Source organism: Syngnathoides biaculeatus, chromosome 2 (assembly GCF_019802595.1).
Source record: "Syngnathoides biaculeatus isolate LvHL_M chromosome 2, ASM1980259v1, whole genome shotgun sequence".
NCBI classification, from domain to species: domain Eukaryota; kingdom Metazoa; phylum Chordata; class Actinopteri; order Syngnathiformes; family Syngnathidae; genus Syngnathoides; species Syngnathoides biaculeatus.
Window position 1 is genome coordinate 10,454,338 of NC_084641.1, and position 20,788 is coordinate 10,475,125.

A 20,788-nucleotide genomic window follows, 5' to 3' on the forward strand; every position below is an offset into this window, starting at 1 on the left:
AACCTAAATTCATTATTTATCTCATTGAATTGAATAAATTCTCCCAGCTAGCCTGTGACTGAACTCAAGAAAATGCACACACTGCTGCTGCACCCCAGTGAGTTGGCATGTATTGGAAAATAAACAACAACTGCAAAAGCAGACACAGGCTATAATGATTGCATTTGGGTTAGCGGGAAATAAAAGACTTAATGAGACAAACTTTGGCTCAATGAGAAATGCTTTGCTTTAAAATAAATATATAGAGAACTGGTCCCTGCGATTGGCTGGCAACCATTTCAGGGTGTACCCTGATTCCTCCACGATGACAGCTGGCATTGACTCCAGCACTCCCACGACCCTCGTGAGGATAAGCGACTCAGAAAATGGATGGATGAAAGAATTTTTCCTATCTTCCTACTGTGCAACCTGTAAAAAGAAATGGCCCTTGGGGCTTCCATTTTAGAATTTGACTCCACATTTTAGGGAACAAACATGATTCACACACTGTGGAATTCCAAAACAAAAACCAAATTTATGGAAGATGAAAGAGAAGAGGTTGGCAACTAGTGGCCCATAGGCCATAAATTGGCCTGTCGCAAATTATATCTGGCCCACCAGCTGACGTTGGTTAAGGTACAATTATGAGCCGGGCTGCTGCAACCCTCATTTCACATCCTTGTTACAGTTTTTAAGAGGTAATCCAGTGGTTTCCATGAACAATGTAGCCAATAGGTCATGTAATATGTACTCTATTTTGACAATGTGATGTCAAATCCTCTCTCTTTTAACAGTGTTTTGATAAGATTTTTTTTTACCAACAATTAAGAATTTTCAGGGGCGCGGCCATTTTCGCAAGTCACATGACCTACGTGGGTGTATGTGACGTGTTACGTGCTGTTACAAACGCTTAATTACATGGGACACCAATTATGCCCAGCGCCGATTTCTCGTATTTATCCTCATCTGATGAAGAAATAGCAGTATTGGTTGATCGGGAAGATGGAGGAATACTTCTATACAGAGGGGCTGAGCCGTGAGCGGCTCCCCGCTGAGCCAGGAGCTTGCTCGGTTGGGGAGCGAGCTCACGGCTCCGCCGCTTGGCAGACCGAGCTCGTCAGACTCCGCGTCATTCTGCCCAAAGAACCATCCGAATATTCAACATTATTTACAGCCGACTGGTGGAGCTCACTTGCGCGGGAGTGAGCTCATGGCTCCGTTGGTCGGCGGCATTATTTACAGCCACAGGTTCAAATCTGTAAGGAAGTATTCCTCGGTCTTCCCGATCAACCGAGCGGCAGAGCTGCTCATGGCCGTGCCGCTCACGGCTGTGAATTGAAGTATTCCTCCGTCTTCCCGATCAACCGATACAGCTATTTCTTCATCAGATGAGGATAAATCCTAGAAGTCAGACCTGGGCATGAATTGTGTCCCATGTAATTGAGCGTTTATGCAGGTCATGTGACTCGCAAAATGGCCGTGCCCCTCAAAATTCGTAATTGTCCATAAAAATGTTCTCAAAACACTATTAAATGAGAGAGGATTTAACATCACATTGTCAAGATAGAGTACATATTACATGACCTATTGGATACATTGCTAATGCAAACCACTGGATTTCCCCTTTAAGTACATGGTTGGGCGTGTAAACCATATAACGTGATATTACAGAAGATGTACTGTGATTTGCTGAATGTGACTTCCCAAGTGACTGAAATGTCAGTGATAGATAGATAGATAGATAGATAGATAGATAGATAGATAGATAGATAGATAGATAGATAGATAGATAGATAGATAGATAGATAGATAGATAGATAGATAGATAGATACCGTTATGTCATCATACACATGTACAAGGAGATTCGAGCATCTCCTTTCAGTGCAGCATATATGTAAAATAGAAGTAAAACAATAAATCCCATAATGAAAATTCCAAGATAAAGGAAATCATACATTCAAAAAATACTAAAAAGAGATGGCATAGCATTCCAGTCCACAAATGTCTATTGCACAGTGATGTTCCAGAGGTGTCTCTGGGATGTTCAGGAGCGGTTGAGCTTAGTGTTCATAGCCATGATGGCTTTTGGGGGAAAAAAAAAAAAAATCTTTAATTGATTTGTCCTGGCTTTTATACACCTGTAGGATTGAACCATTCAATGCAGTGGTAATGTCTACAAAGCAGTGGCTATGCCAGCTGTAACTGTTTACGAGGAGGTTTACAATAATGACCCATTTAAAAAAAATAGTGGTGACAACTAACGGGCAGGGCACATCATCACCTGTCTGAGCATCACTTTCTGATCGATGGGTGAAATATGCCCCTCATGTCACGGAAGCAAACGAGGCTGTGTGGGTGCATGTTGACAAACCTCAGTCCCCAATCCTTTATGGGCTGCCAGCTCAGCGGTCATCGCACTTGACTTCCACCTGGGGACGTTAGCGGCACAGGATCGCCACCGTTGCACTCAGTGAGGGGGACCTCCATTTTGCGCAGCCCACATTTTGCGTGCAACCTCTTGGCGGGTGAGACAAGTTTGATCTCCACACAATTGACAGGTATAGCTACTAGTTGAACGATTATTAGTCTTGTTTTCTGTGAAGTATGATCAAAATCTGAGGACTTCTTTGTTGCCAGTGTGGTCATTAATAAGTGTGAGAATGACAGATATTTGTTGATGATTCAGTTCTCACACCCTCGTACTCAGCCTCATAATTAAATGTTCCTCCTATATCACATCTAATACATGGAGGAAAGTTTCTGAAACTCTCTGTAATGAGTAAATTGCGGTGTTGTCACTTGTGAGGATAAGCATCTTGGACAATGGACAAATGTATATGCAATAATATGATTTTATACGTTTTACGGTCTTCACATTACATATCCCAGGCACGAGAATAACAGCCTATCGCAAATTCATTTATATTAAATTAATAAATTCATTAAGAAAAATATGATATCCATCCAATTTCCATGCTTTCTATGCTTACAAAATATATTAGTACAGATGAGGAAAATGTTTGGCCCGACCTCTGACTTAGTTGCCAGCATCTGGTATAGAGATCGCTCACGTGACGTCACCGTTTTTACGGCGCCACATTGCCGGTCAAACAAAGCTGCTCGGCAGTGGGGGAGTCGTTGATCCGGAGCAGATTTTTCAAATTGCCCAAGACCTGTTGTGCTGTTGGTTGTCACAATAGATGAGACAGTTCTTCAAAGATGTCATTCTATAGAATACCAGCTGAAAAGACCAGAAAAAGATCGATGGATTTCGACAATTAAACGGGATGGATGGTGCCCAACGAAATGCACACACCTGTTTTGCGATCATTTCATTTCAGGTAGGAAGTATTCTTTTCAATCTCAAATGATCATTATCATTATTAATTATTTATAACACCAAGTTGACTCATTTAAGAACAATGCATATTTAAAAAAAAATAATAAACCATCTGTCACAGAGAGGTTTATGGAGGTTAACGTGTGGCCGCTTCCGTGTACGAAGGAGCCGTGTCTTTCCACTTTTAGTTTTTTTTTTCCCGATCATAGTTAATGAATGCGAGTTTGTGTAAAACCAGGGGTCATTTATTTAAATGTTGCTATTTGTTTTGAAAAAATCTGAGTGGGTCCATCGCTATGTGGGATTTATTCCTGATTGAGAACAGATTCGGCAACGTAGTATTTGTATGCGTCCAGACTTTTGTACGCTTTCAAACTCTTTTGTTTAAATCTTATTCACCAGATACCTGTGTATATACAGTTGTCTAAGACAAGGGGAAGCGAATTAACAGTCAAATTTCTTAACGGCAAAAACATCAACTTCAACTAACCCTAACTCTAACCCTATGAAATATGGATCCTCTATGCCAGGTGTCTCTTAATTTTTCCACGTACCTTCGATTATTATCACCTTCTAATTGTTTAACGGTATCGTCCAAAACTCGGAATCTTGTGCAATAAGACATATTCTTGTTTCGTCTCAATGGAATTCACTTTCGACAATACTTTATCTGACCGGCCATATTGCGACGTAAACAAAAATCACATGATTTTATGACGTAGGTGCATGATCTCTATGTGGAGGATTTGTTGTTTTGTAGTGGTTAAGGTCTTTTCACTCTTATATGGAAAGTAGGAATGTTTTTTGGACCTTTTGGGAGATTCTTAATCTAATTTTAGACTTTAGTGACCCACAATTAAATATTAAGATCATAATCACATCTGTGTTCATCTATGTGACACCCACCTACTGGATACTGTAAGGACCTAATATGTGGTGAATTTTGACTTTTTGTTTGTCATGTGTATCATTTTTACAAATGAATAAATGATGGAACAATGGCATTTTAAAGGGTGTTTTTTTTAATACTGAGAGACTCTACTTAGAAAATAATCTGTGAAGAAGGAACAGTGAAAAGCAAAATTGAGATGAAGCAGTGGTGGGTGGGAGCATTCGTCTACACGGGCGTGGTGTGTGTGCGTGTGCGTGTGTGTGTGTGTGTGTGTGTGTGTGTGTGTGTGTGTGTGTGTGTGTGAGAGAGAGAGAGAGAGAGAGTCACATGCCTAGAGGAGCAAGGACGAGAGACAGAGCAGAAGAGAGCTGTCAAGCTGTGAGGAGGTAGCGGAGAGACGATATCGTTTTTTTTTTTCTTCCTCTTCTTCCCTGGAATACATTCGCACCACATCTCTGACACTCACAGACACGTGCACAACCCAAAGATACAAGCCCACAGATGGTGCTGCTACACTTAAATGTAGCGCTAAATTATTTTCATGACTTGGACTCTTGCCCTGCACACTGGAAGTATTTAAATCCGTATCTTTGAGACTTGGACTCATATTCCAATTGGATTTATTTATATATATCCATATATAATGATATTGTGTATAGATTTTTAATTTTTTTTTATTTATTTATATATATTTTTTTCAACAGCGCACCACTTTTGTGCTGCAGCATGTGCACCTGAACATACTGCCAGTGACACCAACAGAGTTTGGGCACTTGTGAATTGCCTGAATTGGTGTGATCTGGAACCAAGACTGTGTGGGACTTAGTGGGTGTTCTTGTGTGTGAGGAGGAAGATGAGTGGACCAGCAATAGCAGTGCTTCTAATCCACCTCGGAGCCACCTTAACATGGGCCTGGAAAGCATCTCAGCCACGACTACAGTTCACACACTCTGGTAAGAAGATGCACACATCTTTATGATCCGTTTAGATCTCACACATCAGTCACTCCATCACTCCACACAAAAACTAACACGACTTCCTACACAACCTTTCTGCTCTTATTTATTCTCATATGTTTATTGTCACACGGTTGTTTTTTTTTTTACAGTGTCAAAGCTTTGCCTTCTCCTTTGAGTATGAACATTTTTGACTTGGGCATTCAATTTTTGTTGTTGTGTTACAGCAAAAACTTCTAAAAACACAAAAATATTTCAATATAAACAGTATGAGTACTTGTGACCTAAATCCTTTCTATTTTTCACATCAAATTTTTATCTATTTGTATTATTTCATGTTGAGATGGCTCATGGGTGGAGAACCTACTAATGGTATGTGTCCCACAACCTGTCGGTTCCCCACTGCGGGGTAAACCGTAAATCTCTGCAGAATTGTTTGCAAGCATTTTAGCAATGATGCTTGAAACCTAGAGACACCCAAAGTCCCACTCCCAAGTCGAGTTCTTGACTGATCCCACCCACCTTCAGGATTCAGTCAAGTGTTTGTGACCATTTCAGAAAGCTTGACAAAGAAATAATTATCTGAAGGACCAAATCCCAAGTGTGCATCACCACGAAATGTATTATTTCTTAGGCCTTTGCCAATTTGCCGCCGTATAATCGTATAATGCATGAAGAGTTTGCTGGAGAAACAAAAGCAGAAATTGTTTCTGTATTTGTCAGGGTTTATGTCATTCACTTGTCCCAGTGCATGGCACATTGCACAGTGACTCATCATGCGGGTGTTCCACAAGTAGACCATCCCGATCAGTCGTCTGAATAGCTGCATTTTTGCGGTGTATTCTCTGTAATGAGTGCACTGTCACTGCACGCTTTGGGCCTCACGTGAGACAAGAATAAAATGTGATGATTTCATCCTGGTCCAAAGATGGTTGATTACGACGATAGAGATTATGCCCAAAATGTTGGTTAAATTCCAAAGTGTAAGACTTTAGAGGCACTGGACTCGAAGGATTTCATTGTACTTAACGTTTTGTGTACATTTCCAGCGCAGCTATGAATGTTTGGGAGATGACACTGTGCACGTGAATGAACACTTACTGGTCGTGCACACAGGCGTGGTGAGGGTCATGTTCTTGGAAAATAATCCAGTTTACATGGTTTAGGGATGAATTCTCATGAGAACACATTGCTTTGCACGATTTCAAGATGAACTCATCTCCCAGTGGCAAGGACAGCACAATTTTTGACAGGGATTACCAAAAACATCAAGAAAGTGCCAGTTAAGCAAGTCAACCTAGAGGTGAAGATGACACTTGAGTTCTTCCAGGGAGGAATTAAGCTCGAATGGCATCTCTGCATGTGTACTGTACTTGTAGGCGCTTTAACTGAAGTGGGGTGGCATGCAGTTTGTGTGCAACTTGTGTCCCCGTGTAATTCTTTACGCAGCTGGTATAGTATATGTGTGTGTTTACGCGATAGAGTTGCAGGAATCTGCATGTTCATCTTTGAAAAGATTACAATATGGAATGGATGTTGTGTTGGGATCAAATTGGCTGCAATGACTGGGTGGGTGTGGGTGTGGATGTGTTTGTCACTCTCTGTGGGAGTTCTGTGTTGTGATCATTTCACTTCCCATCACCATTTTTTTATTTATTCATATAGAATATTTTTCCTCCAACATTTAGATGTTTTAGCGTGGAATTACTGCAATTAGAAGTAGATCAAGGACCAGATTTGGATTCATGCTACTCAAACGATTGGAATTCCTCAAAACCTCCCCATCTCATTAATATTAGCTCCTGGAAGATGAGATGGAACACACTCTCATAGTCAGTGTATGAACTAGTAATTATAGGGAAATATAGTTGTATATACATTTTATATAGCTAAGCCTTTTAAAAGGGGATTTTCTACAAATATAACAAGATCCTGTCAATGCTGAGTGAACCACTATGTGACAAAGGTAACATTTTAAAGAATATCATACAATAGATAACATTTGTCTAACAATCAAACAAAAAATACTTCGTTCGACAAATGAACAAAACTAAACAGTGGACAGAAACGGTACTGCAGGGAACCAGCGAACTAGCGTGCAGTATATCGAATACTTGTCTTCATATTGAATGTACAAAACAAAAATACCCGCATATTACTGGTTCTTGTTGAGGAATATAACAAAGACAAGAGAGTCCTGATGCTGAAAACTTGTGTGGATTGATATGCTGGTCATTTGTAATTGCGGGATCAGAAATTCCTTCCATCATCTATCATACATACATTTTCTCCAGCGCTTGTTTCATTCGGTTCGCAGTTGAGGGTAGCCCCGGTGGAATTTGGGATTGGTCACCAGTCAAATGCAGGACAGAGATGAATGAGTCTCCCGCTAAAATTTCTGAACTTTAGTTTTGTTGTTATTGGAGTATTTAGCACGGTAATGCTACCCAGAATTCCCGCATTCCAATCAGGCTGTCGTGGCTGACCTGCTGACAAGCTGGCTCCAATGCAGCATCCTTCTTTAGTCAGCAAACCCGTTGAGTGACTTAACAGGCACCTTCCTCCTCTTGTGAATATGAATTCTCGACTAGCAAAACTCTGCACAAGAGACAAGTCACTTTTGTGCCCATTCCAAGCAGTTGTTCTCACAAGCTTCCCATTTAGAAGTCGCAGTTGTATTGAATATGGAAAAGATTACTCATGCAACTTTTGATTGTATTTGGCCATTCTAACATCATTTTACGAATACATAGTAATTTATAGTTTGTGGCTAATACGATGGCCACCCTAACCCATGTGCTGATGTATGGCATGGAAAGGACCACCCTGCTCAATGCAGGATCTGTTTTTCTTGTATTGTATTGTGTTTGAAAGTAAGTTTCAACCCAGCATCTTTTTCACAGAGTTGCAAATGTCAAACAAAATCATTAGTCTTTGGTTAAATCACTGGTTTTGCCCCAATATTTGTGTGAGAGGGAGAAACTTAAGTCCACACATAACCTCAATAAAATTGCACATTCTAACCCAAATCTCCCACTTTATTGAAAGCAGACCAAGACCACCATGTGGATGCATTTGACAATAACATACAGAATGTGGCATCATTCGGCAACACAATCAGTTACAGCACAGAATGTAAAACAGCAATCCCAGCAAAGGAAACCAGCCACCAACCAACGACAATGACATCAACTACATAGACTGCAATATTTAATTTACAACCCTTAAATTTCACAGATTTTTGTTTGCTTTTAGCAGACTCGTCCTTATTGGTAATGAATAGTCATGCTGGAAATTTAAGATTAAAACCTGAGGATTTTGGGTAACACTCTTGAGGAGATTTGTCAGATAGTATTATGACTTGACTCATAATTTCATTTGTATTTGTCCAACCATCCATTTTCCATACTGCTTATCCTCACTATGGTCGTGCTGGAGTCTATCCCAGCTGACTCCGGGAAAAAAGTGGGGTACACCCAGAACTGTTATCTCGCCAATCCCAGGGCACAAACACCCATTCAGACCTATGGCCAATTTAGAATCTTCAATTAATCTATCATGTTTTTGGGATGTCGGAGGAAGCTGCAGTATCCCCGGAGAAAACCCACACAAGCATGGGGAAAATCTGCAAACGCCCCACAGGTGAGGCTGGATTTGAACCCGGGTTCTCCGAACTGTGAAGGAGATGTTAACCAGTCATCCACCATGCTGCCTAATTTGTATTTGTTTTTGATACAATAGTTCTGTATAGATCACTCTGTGGGGAAATCAGTGAAAATGTCTGCTTTGACCTGTGACCTTCGAAACCGCTTCTCACGCGGACACTAATTCAATTTATGCTTGCTGGCCAAATGCCCAAATCGCAATATAAATGAGTGACTGTGTGCCATTAGCGTTCAAATTGCTTAATGGGTGTGGTACATACTAGCTCGCAAGTTCTTTGTAAAAATAAATAAACACAATGAATATGGCAGCGCGGTGAAGCTGGAGAGCATTGGCCTCACAGTTCTGAGGTCTGGGGTTCAAATCCCAGCCTCCCCCTGTGTGGATTTTGCATGTTCTCCCCGTGCCTGTGTTGGTTTTCTCTGGGCACCCGGGTTTCCTCCCACATCCCTAAAACATCCTTTAATTGGAGATTCTAAGTTGCCCATAGGTATGATTGTGAGTGCGACTCTTGTCTTTCTCCATGTGCCCTGTGATCGGCTAGCAACCAGTTCATGGTGTACCCTGCCTCGTGCTTGTTGACAGCTCAGATAGGCCCCATCACTCCCGCGATCGTGAGGATAAGTAGCTCAGAAAATGGATGGATGGATGGATGGATGGATAAAATGAATATGTAAATACATACGAAGAGGGTGGAGTTATCTGAGACAGTATGTATATGTGTGTATATACATATAAATATATATCCCAATACATTTTCACGGCCCTGTATTTACAAAGTCCTAATCGAGATGTTAAAGTACTTTGATTTGTAAAATCAACATATGAAAGAATTCCTAAACAGCTGTTTCCATACATCCATCACACCCACGCAAATTTGACTGTTTGGATTAGGTGGAAGGACATCAGGAAGCTCTGTGGTCCCTGAAACTAAACATGGCAGACATGCAACCCAGCTGCTGTCTACGTGTTTCGGCCGTACGTCTCCATCTGCATCCAGCAGAGGCGCTGTTGATTCAGTCTCAACTATTTTGTGTGTTAAAGAAGAACATGAACTATAACAAAAGCTGTTTTTAGGTAAACCAACAGTTTAAGGTTGTTCAACAGTGATTGCAATTACAGCTCTATGCATTTGACTGCATTCAGGAAAATTTTTGCACATTATTTTTAAAGGACGGGATACTTTGTTTGCGTGTTCAGAACTCCTTTCATTCCATTGTTCTATTGAACAGAATAATGCTCTCCAGAGGATTTGCTCCATAGCATACACCTGTGTGCATGTAGTTCAACTTCAGCAAATAACTGACATCATTATGTTGGTCTTTATATAACAAGCTAGTTTGGATCAAAACAAGAGCACTGTACTTTGTTTGTTCTAACCAAGCAGTGCACTCCATTTTGCCTCAGTTGCTTCGAGGCATGATTAATCAACAATCATTCTATTGATTGATTATCACCGTTTTACCTAATAGGAATATTGATGTTCCTCTCATTCTCCAAATTCTGCCCACCGTGTACTATTAAAGCAGACACTTCTAGAGCGATATTAGGGTACTCAGTTCATTATTCATTTATTCTTTCAGATGTGTTTCTATCTAGGCCACTTCTTTGCAGGCTCTCTGCTGCAAAATGCTGCTGCTGAGATGCACTATTCACGTAGATGGGGATGTGACACCACTACACTCTCTATTATTCATTTTAATGGTTGCAGTCCTCAACGGTCGCACGGCCATTGCTTGTCACTGTTCAAGTGCCTGTTCAAGTCAAACCCAGCTGTTGGTTCATCCAAAACTAAAGTTATCGGGAAGACAGCCCCTTTTGTTTTGGTGATGTCCTATACTGATCTCGCTCGACATGAAGCATAAATTAAGCACTTAAGATTGCTGCACTTTGATTATGTGTACTTGTGGAGCACTGAGGGCCAGTTTTTATGCGATTTTTGACAATTTTCATTATGCTTGATTAAAGTCAGACGTGTTATTTTTCTCTTATGGTCAACTAAGTATGTATATAAAAAATACTTTTTTTTTTTTCAGGAACACAACTCTTCATCTTGCAGAGAGCAGTCACTATAACTGTACTCTTGCTTTGGCAGAAATAAACGCCATATAACATTCGCCATACTGTTAATGTGTACTGGAGAGGTTTCTGGTGTTAATACAGTCACAGAGGCTATCTTTAGCCTAAAGTGTACGATTAAGTACAAATTAAGCCCCCCATTTCTTCCAATTCCCTTGAGTATAAATTGAGTACAATTTGCCCTCTCTCCCATTGGTAATCTTGAGTTTGATCTCTTTCCTCATCTGGTTGCGAGACTATTACTTTTTATCAGTCTATTTCCACTCCTTTTTTTCAGATGTTGTACACATTTTGTTCACTACTTCCTCAAACCATTGATTCCATAACATCTGACAACAGCAAAAACAAAAAAGCAATACCTGTTTGTTGGGATTTGAACTTGGATTGAAACATCTTTTGGGACACTTATCTGGACTTGGAGGGTTAGCTCAGATTCATTCCAACAAGCTTTGCCGTCTCACTGGCCACTTGGGGGAACGTAATCCACAAAGCTCACTTGAGGGGCTGGCCAGGTGCAAGTCCCAAATTGAATCCCTTGTGGTGAAGAACAATTTCAGGTTTATGTCATTAGATTTCTATGCAAACTAAAAAGTAAATTCAAAACACAAGAATGTGGAGTGTCTTTTTGTCCCAGCATATTCAGTCCAAATTTCCAAGGCCTTTCACCACAATAGAAATAAATGGAAAAAGAGCAGAAATATTTGAAGAGCCAAGGTCTCCATATTTGAGCTCTTTGTTGGGCAGCCCGGTCTTCTCAACAAATGCAAATTAAATCTGACTTTTTTTTCTTTCACTCCAGGGTTGAATCACAGTTGTTGTTGTTTTTTTTTTTTGCCAATCAATATCAGATTTTTGTTCAGTTTAACCAACACATATATTTGCTAGGATCCAGTCAAGCCTCACAATAACTAGTAAACTCCAATCCGACATTCCTATTGATGCGCAAACAAGAAAGAACCTCAAGAATTCTTAATGACGGGAAGATTTGCCAAGTGAAACTAAAGATTGGAAGTTAAACTTCCCTTTCCTGTTTAAAAAGAGACTTATCGGGAAGTCATAGTACACAAGCATTTTTCTTTGTAAATCTTTTGATCTTGCCTATTAAAACAGTGATTCTTCGTAAACTTGAAATTCAATTCTCTTGAAGTCACAGTAAAACAATCCCCAGTATCCACAAGTTTATTGGATGGTTTTGCAAAAATCTCCGTCTCACACAAATCTGCTTTAAGGCCGAGCTAAGAAGTAGATCGTTATCACCCTGCTTACTGTGGATTGACATGTTTTTGCTCCGTTCTCCAGGAGTTAAGAAAGATCTTAATAGTTAGTGGGAGGCATGATTTTCTTTGAAATGCATTTTTTTTTCCCAAACAAAATTGTCACCTTCAGGTTCAGAAAAGTTATATATATAGTTTGTATGTATGATTTTTGTAAGCTGTCAAGCACACAAGCACATGCCAAAGCAATATTTGTGCCAAACAGAACCTAAAGAAAGTAAGTTTAAGAAAAGATACAACAATACCATGAAGATGATGTGTGCTTAATGATGTGAGTTGATTTTTATGGATAAAACACTTTTTACCTCTGCAACAGGGAACAGTTAAAATAAACCAAGAACAATCCCGGTTTTGCCTCTCATGAAAACAATATTGTACATTGAAAATGAGCAAACACCTCCTGATTTTGAATGCTCTTATGACAGTTAGCCATGGCTTCAAGGAGTGGGCAGATATGACGATTTTATTTTTAAGAAACAAATGCGATTGTGAGGTAATGAGTGTTCTCCATAATAACAATATGTTTGACCTAACATTCAAGTTTTTTCTGTGCTTTGCTGGAAGCCAGACTGAGCAGTCTGATGATGATGATGATGATGATGATGATTATGATGATGAATAATCATGCGGACCGACGTCAGGGTTCAAGCTGTGCACATGGGTCTGGTCTGTTGGTGACACAGTCCAGACATAACCTCTGTGGGTTTGGCCTGGACTTTACTTCAGTGTGTGCGCCCGTGTGTGAATGTTGTGAGGTCATGTGGGACATTAATAAGCAATGAGTTGTAAATATTGTTTTAGCTACTTGTATTTATTCAGTCTTTTAAATGAGGAGGGGGGGGGTACAAAATAAATACTGTATGATCCTAATTATATATATACTTTCATTTTTCCCTCCTTTGTCTTTTCTTATTATTTTTCTTTTTCTTTCAACATTTTTTTTTGCTTCCTTATTCCTTCAAAGAGGACTTTTTTTTAAATTCAGTTAGAGGAAGAAATAGTACTTCAAATGTCGTCATGTCTGAAATTAGGTGGACATTGAAAGCATTTCCTTAGCAGAGAAACGATCAAGTTTTGTTAATGTTAGTCTTATGTAGTCCAGCAATGACCAAAACTAATTGGACACTTCACACAGCACTGTGACTTTTACTAAAATGGAACACCAGTTGTGTACCTCTACTCTAGGACCAACCATGCGAATTTGGATTAACAACTCCATATAGTGATTAGAATTCATACATTATTCACTGAAAAATTATATACAGTATCGGCAAAGTGATACACCTAGGATTGATCAAAAGTGAAAAGTAACGCTCGAAAGCTATGAAGTCATAACTTCTTAATTGCTATTTTATTTCATGTACTGTACAGTATTTAAAGGGGCCTATTTTAAGCATTTGGACAAGGTCTGTAGATTTTGTTCCCAGGCTACTTCTGCAAGGCTCCTGTTGTAATTGCGCCAGTAATTGGCAAAGTGATAACCCCATTTCCACAGGAAATATGCCCCGGTTTCCTCGCCCGCGCGACCAGTACCCCTCCAGTAGTGGCACAGCCAACAAATTCCACCCCCTGGGAATGCTGCGCCAGACACCAGGGTTCCCTCAGGCCCAGTGAATAGACCAGCAGGCGGACGAAGACACACACAGAGACAAAATGCACACACACGCCATTAGTGTAATTCTTCGATTAGTAGTTGAGTGTGTGCCCAAATGTTGCAAATCATGAACATCACTTAAAAAAAGTATCGTTTTTTTTTATTCAAAGTTTTACATTTGAGACATGGTTGGATGAGATAAGTGTGGAAAAAAAACGAGACGTCGCCCCTGACCTTGAATCCCGTCAAACACCTAGTGTCGGTGAACTGGAACAGAGTGCAGGCTCGCTCTTAGATCCAACATCCATGACCTCTGACAAACATTCCCAGGGACACACTCCAACATCTTGTTGAAATTTTACTCATAAGAAAGAAGATGTTAAATGGACAGCACCAACTGTCCAAATACTTGGCCATACATTGTATTTAAACAAAGACACATGAAAAGGCAATTATTGGTGGTCTTCATGTTGGAGCTTTAAAGATTGCAGATGTTTTTGTGTCTGTGGATGTAGGATTTTTTTTTTTTCTTTTACCTCAAAGCTAGGAAAATTTATTTTTGAGAAAATAATCATCTACATGTGGAGATGGCCTCAGAATGGGGATCCATAAAACCTCTTTTATGGTATACTGTTTATATGACGGCGGCACGGTGGAACAGCTGTAGAGCATTGGCCTCACGGTTCTGAGGATCGGGGTTCAAATCCCAGCCGTGCTGTGTGGAGTTTGCATGTTCTCCCTGTGCCTGTGTGGGTTTTATCAGGGCACTCGGGTTTCCAAAAAACATGGATTCATTGGAGACTCTAAATTGCCCCTAGGTGTGATTGTGAATGTGTCTGTTGTCTGCCTCCTGCCTGACGACAGCTGGGATAGGCTCCGGCAGTCCTGCGACCCTCGTGTGGATAAGTGGCTTAGAAATTGGATAAATAGATGTTTATATGATTATATACTTGCCAATGCTGTAGTGTACCCTATGTGTATATCACTGAAACAACCTGCAGCTGATCTTGCAGAGCTTTTTCACTCTTTCAAATTGTCCTCAAAAATGGGTGACACATTTGGAAGGTTTGGAACGTTTCCTCATTTTAAATGTCGCCTTTAATCAAATCAAAACAAATTCAGCATTGCTAGCCCGCTAACCAAATTAGGAAATATCCCACTTGCTCTTGACTGTGTTGATGAAGTCGTCAGATCCCTTCTGTTCTATTCAAGAGATGCCAGCATGGAAAAAGTAGTGTTGACACTTGCCATATGCTTCATAGATTCTCAGCTGTGTTTTTCCGCCTCATTGCTTCATCATTGCTGTCATCGTTGACATCCCTTCGCTTTGACTCGCGGTATTTGCTTTTGACAGTCACTGTTGGCTGACTGATGGCGTTCTCACAGGAGAACTTTCCAAGCAATTTCTATATTTCTATATTCTAACAAACACCACATGGTGAAATCATTTAGTAGATGCACCTAATTTAATACTAGAATTTACTAGCAACTGCCACACAACACGTGTTACCCATGAATACTACATTTTCTAAAATTAATACGCTACTATCCACATTTTCCCATCATCATTAACTCGTAATGCACGCAGACCAAGCACATCTACAGTATTTATGAAAAATGGGCTTAAAAACACGTAGACTATTTCAGCACATAAACATAATTGCATGTGCAAGGTGTACTCCATAGTATATTATTTAAGAAAGGGACTTCTTAAGAGACCTTTGGCAAACCTACATGTCTGCATTCAAAGCCCAACTCGAAAAAAGGAATATTTAAACAGAAAAGTTATAAAATATAAAGGCGCTCATTTCAGCACACACTGAACATTAGATTCATGCCCTTTTCCAGCTCATTGTACAAAAATCCAAATGTAAAAGTAAAACTTCCAAGTCAAAGTACATCATCATCATCATCATCATTTGCGTTACATCTTTTTAAATGTATTTTTGACTTGCTTTCTGAAATCCATCATTTGAAACTAATATCCTAACTAATTGTAATGTCAAATGTAAAATAAAAAATGATAATGATAATGACTTTCAAGTTTTTCTGCATTTTTTTAGGAATATTTTTTTCCAGCAATTTTTGTTCAATTCTAACTTGTAGGGCCTTGTTACTTATCAAAAAGAAGCAAAGCTGCTTATTTCCTTACATTTATCGAAATGAACCCTTGAATTTCAGCCATGTCCTACATACCTTAAAATTATATTTCCTTTTGATTAGCCTATCATAAATCCACATTAATTAGATGTCACGAAAGAAGGTAAACTGACTATAGAGACGCTCCAAACACGAGTCCGAATGGTTGTGTACAGTATTCATGAGACAGGTGGTTATATGATTTTTCTGGCCTGCCTTTCTACCCTCTGTCATGTGTGAGAGGCCTAACCTTGCCCAGTTCGTCTGGTGGATCTTAGCCACGAGTGTGATCAAGCCATGGATCGCACAGTGTATCGAGCTTTAATTGAAACCATTGTGTCATCTTGGAGCGTGACAATTATTCTTTTTCCAAACATCTGCGTGACAAAAGGGGAGATAAACTCAAACCAGAGTTGTCATTTGAGGTTTCAAGTGCAAATGTGTTTGTTCTACGGCTCAGTGATGAAATTGCAATCAAAACAAGCGCCGCAATCCAAATGGCAGGACTACAATGTGTCATGTCAAAGTACCGTACAAATGAAACATTGTGGAGCCACTGTGACGCCCAGAATGGAAAATCATTTTTATAAGGCGTAAGAAAAGAATGAATTTCTTCCCAATAAAAATTGATTACCAATTAAACATGGTAATTATAGTGAATCAACTACAGAAAATACTTTCTTACTGTATTTCTACCAAAATGCTTGGCATAACGATGATGCTGATTCGCAATGCATTGAGTAACGTCAGCGCATGAGAGCATTAGACTAATGACATGCTGAAAGAAGCGAGACTGCATTGTTTGGGATGGAAAATGTATTTTTCAAAATACTGTAAATGTTAGAATTGTGGTGCAAAGAGCATGGTTTTGCACACATTCGAAAGGAAAAAAGTGACTGCTTATCACTAAGGAAAACATGGAACCAGGACAAAACCAGAATGGACATTAATGTCTCCTGGTACGAGCAAGTTTGCCATAGATTTGTAAAGAAGTAAAATCAGTTAATCAAAGCTATAGTGAGATTGTTTCTCAAACTTTTATGGCCTTGATTTCTTTCTTGGGTACAGTCAAAGAATAGATTATGTTTGTTAATTACAAAAGAACAATTTAAAATGTTTACTTTTCACTAATGATAGTTTAAGATGATGTGCGTAGTTTTATACAGTATTTTGCAAATAGCTTTGTGACATTTAAAATGCTTGAGTAGTCAAAGTGTGTTTGTGTTTGTGTGGTTTCCTGACCTAGAGCCTCGTCAACATAGTCAACCAAAAAGTAGCTTTAAATCATTATCCTATGTAAATGTACTCTATATGTGGCAGCCTGATGGAATATAAACATGTCTTTATTGAATGAATGTTCTTATTTGAGTTGACATAGATATCTATTTGTTGACCGTTTGAAAACTGTTGCTGATGGTGTCAAATATTTTTAATTATCCAATCCATTTCTTTGCCGCTTATCCTCACAATGGATCACGGGAGTACTGGAGAATATCCCAGCTTTCTTTGGTCAGGAAGCGGGGTACATCCTGAATTGGTTGCCAGCCAATCGGAGGGCACATATAATCAAACAACCTTTCGCACTCACATTCACACCTACCGGAAATTTAGACTTTTTAATTAACATTCATTTAAAAATGTTAAATACAAAGAAAACATTAGTTAGTGTTACTGTGTGTACAAAAGTGCGTGTGTGTGTGTGTGTGTGTGTGTGTGTGTGTGTAGGAATGCTCTTAGCTGTATCACACGCCACACATTTCCTCTTAATATTGTTGAGGCCCATCGGCGTTCCCATGACCAGTAGCCTTTAATCTAATGTTCACCACGGATCGAAATATCGACCCCCTAAAGTGAAAGAAACGCACACGGACATCAAGTGGACACTCATGGAGGTGCACACTGTATGGTCATGGACACTTGAACTAATATAAAGAGGGCATTCATGCATTTTCCACTGTGTATGTCTGCCTTTGTGCGCTTGCATATCCTAATGGGCGATGGCCTTTAGGATTATGTCTCGGTGCGTCTGTTCCTTTATATCCGAGCTTTGATTCAGAGTGACAGGGGTCAGAGGACAATTGGCTCGGATCAGAGGTCATGATCCTCATTGACCCTGCTGTCACTGCGAAGCTGATAAGAATGGCTGCACTCGGCGGGCATATTTGTTTGGAGGGCTGCCACACTGTGATTGCTGAGTTCGTTTTCCTTGTGAACATATATATTAAGTTGTCTTCTCACCCTGCTTTTATGAGTTTTCTCCCAGTGGTCCGGTTCACCACACAACCAAAAACATGAAAAGCCAATTTCCAGTCAAAGAAGAATAAAACGACAGAAACTATGGGAAGTAGAGCGACATCCACCTGGACCTCTGTGATGGGGAAATTCCGCAGAGAATCAGAGATTCGCATATTCTATTTAAAACATAACTATCGATTAATTGAGCATACATTTCCCTACCCAGTTTAGCAATGACAGTCAAACACCCAGCGGTTGACATTTTCAACCGTAATGTTGATGTTTTGTGAACACACTTAATATTCGAAACCGTGTTGATGGGAGGTGTGGTGGGTCAAATCTTTCAACACATGCATGGGAGTGTGTGCATTTGGATTTAAGGGTTGGGGAGGTAGCGATGTGGGGAGGCGGAGGGGCTCAAGGCCAAGAGACACCCTTCGACCCAGCACAAACACCCGTTCACAAATTATGCCGGCATAGCTGCCGTTACCACGGCAACTTTCCCGAGAGTAAAGGTGGGGCGGGTGCAGCTGGTGGTTTCACGACTGAGTCAGTAGCGTGTGCGTTTGTGTGTGTGCAGGGTGGAGGAAAGTGCGTTTTTTTTTCCATTCTGAATAAAAGTCATTCATGGTGGTGTGCTCAAGATGGGAGGCATTTGACCAGGCTAAATTGCTGACAAGAATCGGTGTTTGTTTAGAATAAAGAAGGCCAGACGGATTGGAACTACTTAGATACATTCGGTTTGTTTTCCGACACTAAGATCTAAATGTATTCATGAATGGTTATTGACTCTGTGACTCTAAGAGCATGTCTGAAATCAGAAGGATTGGTCTAATTTGCACTTGCATTTCTAAATATATACATTTGTAGCTCAGTAATGTCGATATTGATATCAGTACATAAAAAGAAATGTGTATTGGTTCATGGCAGAGGCAAGGTCTTAGACGGACAAATTAAAAATCCTCTTTATACTCCCGCGCTCGCGCTGCCAACAACGCCCGCATTGCATCACGTGACCAACGCATTGCCTCGCATAAACCCTCTGCTTCAGGTGACGCACATGACAAAAATTGTTGCTGCACATTGAATCCCACGGAGATCAGCTCTCGTGATTGGTCTGATTTAGTCACATGCTTTAATGACATACCATTGTTCCATATACCACCTGCGCCCCCGCCTTCTGGATCGCTTTTGTAGCACAATTAAACGTGTCATCTTGTCATCTAGGGCCATTGGTTCTCGCAGACACTGTTCCATGGTCGCTAATTGTTGTAGCTTTTTTCCTCTTCACGGAAAGGAAAGTGAATGAACTAAAAACTCTACCCCGACTTGGAGGAGTACTGCAATACATTTTCAAAATTGCACACGTAGATTGTGCTCAAGTATAAAAGCAAACGGTCGTCATATGAGCGAGTAAAAAAGTAGTCTTTAATCTACTGTACTTACACATTTTTGTTTGTTTCCTTTATAAACACATTTCTTAGATTTGTAGAAATAGTATAGCATTGCGGTATAGCTATATCTATATATCTGTAATTTAGATGCATTTTTGATTGTCTGAATGCAATGCAATCTCTAAATTCAAACATAGTTAACCAACGCTAGTCTCCCTGTTCCAAATATTCCACCGTGACATGAACCTCCTACTCATTATACATAAGCAAAGCCAGCCAGTGCTTGTTGCTGTAACAGTGACAAATACATATTGCAGAATTGCGGCCTTCTTAAACATCCAAAAAAGCAGCAAAAGTCACCAGGCTACTTCATGTTCAGTCACTTAGCAACCATTGCGAAATATGGGCAAGCTTGTGCCATCCTACCTTAATTCCTGAGCCATCTTGTGCCCCACTCCAAGGTGGAAGCTGAGAAACCAAGTCAAGTATGTGACCAACTTTCATAGTAAAACATCTATACAAAAATACAAATGATGAGGGCATACAGTATTTCCAAGATGATTTTACTGACTTCCTTACCATCTTATTTGTCTTATTCAAGCCAAAAATTGGTTTCTCAATTCAGATTCAAAGTTTTGTACAGTTGCGTACCACATTTTTTTAATAGAAATATTGGTGCAATTCTTATTTAAATGACATCATGTGTATTACATTTAGGGAGTGGAATGTATCTTTATACATTTGTGTAGGTTACCAAAGCCATTTTCAGTGATGCATAACATCACTAGACATTTTTATGCTTTTGATGTAGTGATCTGCATCTGGTTTTGGGATGCTGTGGATGTTTCCACTGCAGATGTGGTTTCAGGTTCTATTAAGATAAGCTTTTATATCGAACAAGGCAAGGTCATATTGGTCTTGTGACTTGCGGAAGTGTAATTCATATTACTTGCTGATGCTTGTGTATGCCGATCCAGTATGGTTCCCTGGGAGCAGACTGCCTTTCGTAAGTGATATGCTCGCAAGTGGAAACATGAATTTATAGTTGCATATTTGCGATGGTTATTATAATCCATGAAAAATCAAAATTCAATAAAAATCTGAAAGCACCTCCAAACTTTTTCAAATTCGACTTTTGATTGCAAAAACATCATTTTCTTGCCATGAAGTCCCTAAAACGCCCAGCTTTGTCAGTGTGGTTTACAAACAGCACCGGTTTCCGCTTCTGCGCTATGCATGCGC

The 20,788-nt window shown here is 39.9% G+C and overlaps 1 protein-coding gene across 2 annotated transcripts in view; it reads left to right on the plus strand.

Annotated features, from left to right (window-relative positions):
• The first annotated feature begins 4,839 nt into the window (after nucleotides 1–4,839).
• sema3h (sema domain, immunoglobulin domain (Ig), short basic domain, secreted, (semaphorin) 3H) overlaps nucleotides 4,840–20,788 on the plus strand; it is a 58,123-nt gene continuing 42,174 nt past the window's right edge. For both annotated transcript variants that reach the window (XM_061832631.1, XM_061832641.1), the window contains exon 1: nucleotides 4,840–5,165. In XM_061832631.1, the coding sequence (XP_061688615.1) occupies nucleotides 5,066–5,165 (100 nt within the window). In that variant the 5' untranslated portion in view covers nucleotides 4,840–5,065. The remainder of the gene's footprint in view (nucleotides 5,166–20,788) is intronic.